General features: G+C 63.6%; 2 protein-coding genes across 2 annotated transcripts; one reads left to right on the top strand and one right to left on the bottom strand.

Moving 5' to 3' along the window:
- Window positions 1-4,578: 4,578 nt before the first annotated feature.
- On the bottom strand, window positions 4,579-6,065 carry LOC132081274 (basic proline-rich protein-like). Its single transcript, XM_059484885.1, has 2 exons — window positions 6,059-6,065; window positions 4,579-5,975 (listed from the first exon to the last, which is right to left on the bottom strand). The coding sequence occupies exons 1-2, from the start codon at window positions 6,063-6,065 to the stop codon at window positions 4,579-4,581; spliced, it is 1,404 nt and encodes a 467-aa protein (XP_059340868.1).
- PLA2G3 (phospholipase A2 group III) lies at window positions 6,064-8,512 on the top strand. The gene is made up of 7 exons (XM_059485299.1): window positions 6,064-6,493; window positions 6,558-6,690; window positions 6,759-6,893; window positions 6,999-7,459; window positions 7,570-7,699; window positions 7,810-7,944; window positions 8,103-8,512. Exons 1-7 carry the CDS (start codon window positions 6,064-6,066, stop codon window positions 8,281-8,283), a joined length of 1,605 nt encoding a protein of 534 aa, XP_059341282.1. The 3' UTR covers window positions 8,284-8,512.
- The last annotated feature ends 144 nt before the right edge of the window (window positions 8,513-8,656 follow it).

Below are 8,656 nucleotides of genomic sequence, written 5' to 3' on the forward strand. Positions count from 1 at the left end.
TTCCTCTCCCCAGCGTGCTAGCCCCCAGCTCCTGCCAAGCCCCCACGCATGCTGGGAAAGGAGTCCCTGCTCTGAGTTGCTGCCCCTCCTGCTCTTGGTAAGCCCAGCTCCTGCTGATTCATCACGTATGTGACCTTCACCTGGAGTGCACTGATATGCACCAGTCAGGTACTACTCCTTGCAGAGCTGCTTCCTCCTGGGTAGTTCCCATAATTTAAAGGGACATGTTCACCAGGGCAGTAAAACCAGGTGCACTGATCACAATGGCATGGGGAAATGCCTAGGGACTAAGGGAAAACAGAAAATGGTAGTAATTTCCTCCTGCCATCAGTAGGAGGAAAGTACCATCCTCTCACAAGGAACCTCTGTGCCTTGTGGTAGTTTTGGGGTGGTTTTCTTTGTGTTCCTTAAGTCTTGGAGAAAATACTCTCCTTGTATTTTCCTATAGGACAAGGCTAGTTATTTCCTGCTGGAAGCAAGGTGCAACTCCTTGCTGAGGGTGGAGGTTTTCTAGTCCCTGGCTCAATCAGGGTCACCCAGACAAGGCTGCCCAGAGCCTTCAGAATGCTCTATGACTCTTGGAAAAAACCTTGAGGAGGCTGCAGCTGTGGCTGAGGACCTAGAGCAGGAGATGGCTCCTGTGAGCTGCAGGACCCACAGATGTGCAGAGCCTGACCACTTCCATTGTCCCTACGGCTCAGCCTCATACTGAAAATAGCTGATGGAGCCAGCTCTGCTTCTGCAATGAGAATCTGGCAAGAGAAAAGTCTTCCCCTGTAGTCCCTTTCCCCTATAAAATTAGACAATATATCCTAGAGGGATGTCTCTTTCCTTGAAGAAATCTGGGCAGATGCTACATGATGACAACCAGCACAGCCTTCACAGAGGCTGGGGCCAGGCACACGGGCTGTCTTTGCCCAGGGTGGCCTGTGCACCCATGGGCACCAGTGCCACCCCAGCCTGAACTGGTGCTCTCCCTAGAGCCAGGACTGCTGGGTGCAGGTGAGTTAAGCCCACCACCCTGGCCTCTGGCCCCACAGGGTAGCCAGGGAGCAGGCAAATGCCACAAAAGCAGCAAAAGTGCCTTACTCCCACCACATCCCAGTGTTGCCATCTCCATCAGGTTGATGGAAAGCCTGAGTAGCCTGATGCAGCAGGCTGGGGCACTTCTGGCTGCTGTGTGATGAGGGTCCCAAGTCACACCAGTGGGAGAGGGTAGCACTCGTGTGGTGTCTTGGTGCCACAAGGGGATGGGATCCAGATGGGACCAAGATGTCACATGGGACCACAGCTTGACCCAGGCTCTCCTAGGCAGACAGGTGGTGGCTGTGTTGGCTGCCAGCCTGGGGAGTGCCCACCAACCAGCATGGTGTGGAGGGACATGTGGATGCATGCCAGAGTCCCCAGGAGCCTTCAAGGGTCTCCCTGGGTCTGCAAAATACTTGAACTGATAATCTCAAGTCAGGCGTGGAATAACTCCTTTGCTCATTCCAACTTGAATTTTGTCTTCCAACCTTCACAAGACATTTTTTCTCATGAAGTTGTTTCCCTGTCCTGCCTTTCATGTCCTGCCTGTCCTGCCATGGATGCCCTGGATGCTCTATTGCTCCCTTCCACAAAGCTGTAAGTTCCAGCTTAGATCAGTAAAAAGCAGATAGGCTGGTATCTAGTGCTGCAGCAATTCCTTTTCCAGGAGGCAGAGCTGTGCATCTCCTCCAAGGGTGCCTGTCCCCAGGTGACACGAGCAGGCCAGCAGCATGCATGATACACACACAATGGGGAGCCAGTGCTGCTGCTGGCTGGGGCGAAGGGCAAGGCTGGACATGGGGACATCTGGGGGTGTGTCAGCACTGAGATACTGGTGAGGCTCCAGGTCTGGCAGCCACTCACACAGTCTGTTCATCCAGCCCCTGCCTGCAGGATGTCTCTATAGGAGGCATCACCCCAATGCCCATGCTGGCCTGAGGAGTGCAAAAGGAGAAGAAATTAGTCCAGCCATGACTCAGCGTTCAGGGCAGATGAAGCCTGATTCCTCCTCTTCTTCAGCCCAAGTAAGCCTAGCTCCAGTCCTGACCAGCTCAGCAGCCTTTACTAGCCTCACTCCAGCATGGGATCTTTCTTGGACTGGGGAGCCCCAAATGGAACATAGCGTGCAGAAGAAGGCGGGAAAGAATTGCTTCACCAGCCCATTTCTGCACTCTTGCTGACCCAGGCTGGGACCCCCTCCCTGCATGGACCATGACTGCTGGCATCTTCAACCAGAGCTCAGTTCTCCCCCACTGCAGGCTCAGCCCTGAGTCCTTGGGAGCTTAGCCGCACGCTGGCCTTGTCTACAGCCTTGAGCCACGTCAGTGGGGCTGGGTGCAGGCTTGGCAGTGCTGCCTGTTGAGCTGGGCAGCCCAGGGCTCAGCCCCATGTCCTCACTGCCCAGCCAGACGCCAGCCTTGTGCCAGCAGCTGGCAGCAGGCCAGTAGCTGCATGATTACACAGTGGGGAGGTCTGCTGCAGGGCCAGCCCTGTAAGCCACTAGTTGCTTGGGCGTTGAAGGCCAGAGCATTAGGCGTCCCTCCTTATCCCCTGTTATCTTCCAGACAAACCCAAACTGGGTTTTCTGTCTCTCACACAGTCATTCACTTGTCAGCCAAGGCTGTCCTGTGCTGCCCCATGGATCCCTCCCTGTGGGGCCCCACAGGGCTGACAACACAGCCCGGGCACAGGGCAGCCCCGGGGTGCTGGGCATGAGGGGTCACAAAGCATGCACAGGGCAGCCCCGGGGGCACTGGGACAGGAACACAGCACAGTGTGGCAGAGCCCATGGCAGGAGGACTCTGTGGATCCCTATGGGTGGAAAGCTGGTTCTCCCACATCTGGGGTACTCCCGAGCAGAGCCCTTCTCCAGCCTTGGCATGCCAGTTCTGCCAGCCCTCATCCAGCTTCATGAACACAGCTCCCAGGACATGTGGCATGTGGGGTGATGTCATGGGTGGCACACAGCAGCCCTATCATAGCCATGGGGTGGACTCTGCTCTTTCTGCAGTGCATTGCTGTCAGGGAAATCCTGATAAGGTGAGATAAGCCCACACTGCCAAGCACCATCCATCAGGCCCCAGTGTCTCCCAGTTAGGGTTAGGGCACATGGGGATCCACAGACCACCTCCCCTGCCCCCCCCAGAAACCCAGCAGGGCAGAGCATCAGCCTGGACACAGACATGACTCCAGACTAGCCATGGAAGAAAAAAACACACCAGAGGAACCTTCCCTTCCCTTCCCTTCCCTTCCCTTCCCTTCCCTTCCCTTCCCTTCCCTTCCCTTCCCTTCCCTTCCCTTCCCTTCCCTTCCCTTCCCTTCCCTTCCCTTCCCTTCCCTTCCCTTCCCTTCCCTTCCCTTCCCTTCCCTTCCCTTCCCTTCCCTTCCCTTCCCTTCCCTTCCCTTCCCTTCCCTTCCCTTCCCTTCCCTTCCCTTCCCGCCAAGAGGTGCATCTGGACTGCAGTGGGCCAATTCTCCACAGCGGGGCCAGCATCCTTTTGGGATGCAGCAGTGATGCAGCAGGATTCCCAGACACACTAGCCACCCTAAACAACACTTCCCTGGGGCACTGGGGCTCTGGGATAGGTGGAGGGATAAGCTCTGCCCCACAGTCCAGCTACCCTCCCAAGGTATTTCCAGGGTAGAGAGATCCTGATTCACAGGGGGATATTGTACCAGCATAAATTGTGCCACCAGCTGGAAAGCAGCTCCGCAGGGATCCTTGGGATCCTGCTGGGCACCAGCTGAGCAGAAGGCAGGAATGTGTCCTCATGGCACGAGGCAAAGGCAGGCAGGGAGCACCAATGGGGAGGCTGTGCTGCTCCAGCTGGGATAACCTGGGCGAGGCACAGCCATGCTGGGTTGAGTCCAGCAAAGTGCCGTGATGGTGGTGGAGCGACTGGAGCACCTGTACTGTGTGGAGTGGCTGCAGGAGCAGGCTCTGCTGAGGCTGGAGCAGAGGAATTTTCAGGGATCCTGCTAATACACAGGCAGGGAGGGTGCAAGGAGATGAGAGTTTGTCTCTTCCCAGTGATGTCCAGTACTGGAAGAAAATGCAATAAGCACAAACTAGGACATGGCAGGTTCCTTTGAATATCAAGAAACACCTTTGTACTGTGAGAGTCACGCCTCAGTACAGGTCACAGGAGGAGTTGCCCTGGGGGCTGTGGTGGCTCTGTCTCAGGGATCCTCAGCTCTCAAACAGGCGTGATCCTGGGCCACGGGCAGCTTCTGCAGGGGCTGGACAGGACAGTGCTCTGTGTCCTGACTGCACACAGTGGACACTTGAGCAGGGACATGGCTACAGCCTGTGCAGGGCACACACGTGGTTCGGCAGGCACGGCACATGGGCATACACTCACACACGAGTGTACACGTGTGCTCAAGGTGAGCGTGCAGGCACCTGTGCACATCTGCACACACACATGCATCCAGGGTCGTGCACGTGAGAGCACACCCGTGAGTGCCCAGGGAGAGAGCGCGTGAGGCAGGGTGCGTGTAGCAGGGGGTGCCCGGGATGGACGGTACGCCGGACGGAGGCGGTGCCCGGTATCAGGAGCCAGGGTCGAGAGCCCGGCTGCGTCCCGGGATGGGGGGGTGCCCGGGATGGGGGCTGCGCCGGACGGGGGCGGTGCGCGGGGTGAGGAGCCAGGGTCGGGGGCCCCGGCTGCGTCCCGGGATGGGGGGTGCCCGGGATGGGGGCTGCGCCGGACGGGGGCGGTGCGCGGGGTGAGGAGCCAGGGTCGGGGGCCCCGGCTGCGTCCCGGGATGGGGGGTGCCCGGGATGGGGGCTGCGCCGGACGGGGGCGGTGCGCGGGGTGAGGAGCCAGGGTCGGGGGCCCCGGCTGCGTCCCGGGATGGGGGGTGCCCGGGATGGGGGCTGCGCCGGACGGGGGCGGTGCGCGGGGTGAGGAGCCAGGGTCGGGGGCCCCGGCTGCGTCCCGGGATGGGGGGTGCCCGGGATGGGGGCTGCGCCGGACGGGGGCGGTGCGCGGGGTGAGGAGCCAGGGTCGGGGGCCCCGGCTGCGTCCCGGGATGGGGGGTGCCCGGGATGGGGGCTGCGCCGGACGGGGGCGGTGCGCGGGGTGAGGAGCCAGGGTCGGGGGCCCCGGCTGCGTCCCGGGATGGGGGGTGCCCGGGATGGGGGCTGCGCCGGACGGGGGCGGTGCGCGGGGTGAGGAGCCAGGGTCGGGGGCCCCGGCTGCGTCCCGGGATGGGGGGTGCCCGGGATGGGGGCTGCGCCGGACGGGGGCGGTGCGCGGGGTGAGGAGCCAGGGTCGGGGGCCCCGGCTGCGTCCCGGGATGGGGGGTGCCCGGGATGGGGGCTGCGCCGGACGGGGGCGGTGCGCGGGGTGAGGAGCCAGGGTCGGGGGCCCCGGCTGCGTCCCGGGATGGGGGGTGCCCGGGATGGGGGCTGCGCCGGACGGGGGCGGTGCGCGGGGTGAGGAGCCAGGGTCGGGGGCCCCGGCTGCGTCCCGGGATGGGGGGTGCCCGGGATGGGGGCTGCGCCGGACGGGGGCGGTGCGCGGGGTGAGGAGCCAGGGTCGGGGGCCCCGGCTGCGTCCCGGGATGGGGGGTGCCCGGGATGGGGGCTGCGCCGGACGGGGGCGGTGCGCGGGGTGAGGAGCCAGGGTCGGGGGCCCCGGCTGCGTCCCGGGATGGGGGGTGCCCGGGATGGGGGCTGCGCCGGACGGGGGCGGTGCGCGGGGTGAGGAGCCAGGGTCGGGGGCCCCGGCTGCGTCCCGGGATGGGGGGTGCCCGGGATGGGGGCTGCGCCGGACGGGGGCGGTGCGCGGGGTGAGGAGCCAGGGTCGGGGGCCCCGGCTGCGTCCCGGGATGGGGGGTGCCCGGGATGGGGGCTGCGCCGGACGGGGGCGGTGCGCGGGGTGAGGAGCCAGGGTCGGGGGCCCCGGCTGCGTCCCGCCGCTCTGCCCGGGGCGGGGCGGGGCCTGCGCGGCGCGGGCCAATCAGCGACGTGCTCGCAGTCGGGCGCGGGGTTAAAGCCGGGTGCGGTGGGGGGGCGGAGCGGCGCTCGGCATGTGGGGGCGCGCGGTTGTGGCCTGTGCGGCATTGTGCGCATGCGCGCGCGCTTGGCTCGGCGGGTCCGTGTGCGCGCGGGAGGCGGTGGGCGCGGGCGGCGCGCGGTACGTGGCGTTCCTGAGCGCCGGCTCCGCCGCCGGACCCGCGCTGGTCGAGAGCGTCTGGGCTGCCCCCGGCCGCCTCCGCGCCTGCTGGGCCCGCCGCGATCCGCGCCTCGCCCGCGCCTTCCGTGCCGCCTGCCTGCATCGCCCGCCTGCCGCGCCCGGGGCTGCGCTGCGCGGGGCCCTGTCCGCGCTGTGGCGGCGTCGTGCCGCCTGCACCGACCCCGTGCCGCCGGGACCGCAACGCCGCCGCCGCCGGGGCTGGACGCTGCCAGGAACGCTGTGGTGCGGCGCGGGGAACTCGGCGGGGAACTGGAGCGAGCTGGGTATGGAGGGGCGGGAGGCGGCGGGAGCACCCGGTCTCCCTCCGGCTCATCGGCGCCTCCGCAGGGCTCTTCCGCGGCCCCGACCGGTGCTGTCGGGAGCATGACCAGTGCTGGGCGCAGATCACGGCGCTGCAGTTCAATTACGGCATCCGCAACTATCGCCTGCACACCGTGTCCCACTGCGATTGCGACACCAGGTGAGCCCAGGGCGTGAGGAAACGGGGAGCTTGGGGGCCCGCCTTCCTCACCGGTCCCCTGCCCGCAGGTTCCGGCAGTGCCTGCTCGCCATCAACGACACCGTTTCCAACATCATCGGCGTCACATTCTTCAACCTGTTGGAGGTGCCGTGCTTTGTGCTGGAAGAGAGCGAGGAGTGCATCCAGTGGCACTGGTGGGGCGGGTGAGTTCCCGGGGGTGCCCCGGCCCTCAGCGTTTCCTGCCCGGCTGTCTCCTCGGGCACTGACTCGTTTTGTGTGCAGGACCTCACAACACGTGGTGTCCCCAGGTGTGAGCGTTATGGAGTAGTGCCTCTGGCCAGGATGGTGCAGCAGAATCAGTACCACCCCAGTCTACCAGCAGAGGAGAGGGGCAGCCCCACTGTGCAGCCCCCGGGCAAGGGAAGGAATTTCTCTAGAACAGGGCGTAAGCGGTTTCGACAGGAGCTGAGGGCAAAGTCTGGGCGCCGCCAGGCACGGAGACCTAAGACAGCCCAGCAGCCACAGGGCCCAGGTACCCCTGCGTCAGCCAGGGACAAGGCTGAGCTCACAACCAGGCACCCAGCAGTGCAGTGGGGGCTAGAGCCTGGCCGTGCAACAGCATCCACAGTGTCAGGACAGGATTTGCTTGGACCAGAGCAAGGAGCTGGAATCTCAGCACATCCTCTGTGTGGCAGCCTTGGACCCAGCCCAGCCACAACGCAGTGTGGAGTCACCCCCGTACCAGCTGTGAAGGGGCGCAGGCAGCAGGGTGAGCTGGTACTGTGGGCAGCACGTGCACACCGCAGCTGGGGTGGCCCAAGGCCTCAGGCTGGTGGGGTCATGTGCTGGGGGTGCCCATTACCTCCCCACTGTCCTCAGGCCCGGGCAGGGGGTGCAGGTGCAGCAAGCACCTGCGTAAGTGTGAGCACCAGATTGCACCCCATGAGGTGAGGTACCAGCTGCACAACATGGACAGCCGGACACTCTTCCACTGCAACTGCACGCGCAGGTGTGAGTCCAGGAGGAAAAGGCCACTGTGTGCATACAGTTGGGGATCAGAAGAGGTGGGATGCTTGCCCTGGCCAGCACCTGGTGACATGTGCCCTCCTGTGCCTGCAGGCTGGCACGGTGCCTCCACAGGGCAAGGGACTGCAGTGACATGGACGTGGCTGTCCTGGCTGACCGCATCACCATGGACTGCTTTGTGCTAGAGCTGCCTGCTGCCTGCAGCCCAGGCAGGGGGTCACAACACAGGTAAGTGGGGAAGAGGCCAGGGCCTGGGTGGGGCAGGAAACCAGTAGTGCAAGCATTGGCCCCTGCTACGCTGTGCCACTACTAGGCTGCAGGGCAGGAGCAGTGGGTGTTGGTGCTGCAGGGTTAGAGTGATGCTCACAGCTTTGCTTTTCCAGCAGCTGTACCATGATGACCAGGGCTGTGCTTGTACCGGCACAGCAGCTCAAAAAGATTCTAAGACGCTGGGGCCCTCTGCGTGTGAGCTCCAAGGCCAAGCATCTACACTGGAAGACACATGCCAGGGGAGGTACCCTCTGTGAGCAGTGCCAGCATCTGGTTGTAGAGCAGACACCAGCTTAGCCCCACACAGTGCTTTGATGACACCCAAGCAGCGCTGCCTTGGGGCGGAAAATGTGCTGTGCAGCAGCTGGGACCTGCTTGGGGTCTGGTCCTCAAGTCAAAGGATGGCACTGAGCATGGCTGTTGGCATGACAGCATGGAGCTGGGGACCACAGCCAGAGCAGGCAGAGGGACTGACAAGCCTCTCAAGGAGTATCATCCATGAGTATCAAAAGCAAGGGGAAAGAAATAGGAGGGCTCAGGAAAGAGGAAACTCATTGTCCTTCCCTGGTGTGCTCTGGGGCAGGGAGGATGGCAGGGCACCCCACCCCTAGATTGGTGACCCTTCAACTGGGGGGCCTGAGCAGTGAGGTGTAATCCTGACCCTCTTGCA

This window comes from Ammospiza nelsoni, chromosome 18 (assembly GCF_027579445.1).
Source record: "Ammospiza nelsoni isolate bAmmNel1 chromosome 18, bAmmNel1.pri, whole genome shotgun sequence".
In the NCBI taxonomy this organism is placed as follows: Eukaryota; Metazoa; Chordata; class Aves; order Passeriformes; family Passerellidae; genus Ammospiza; species Ammospiza nelsoni.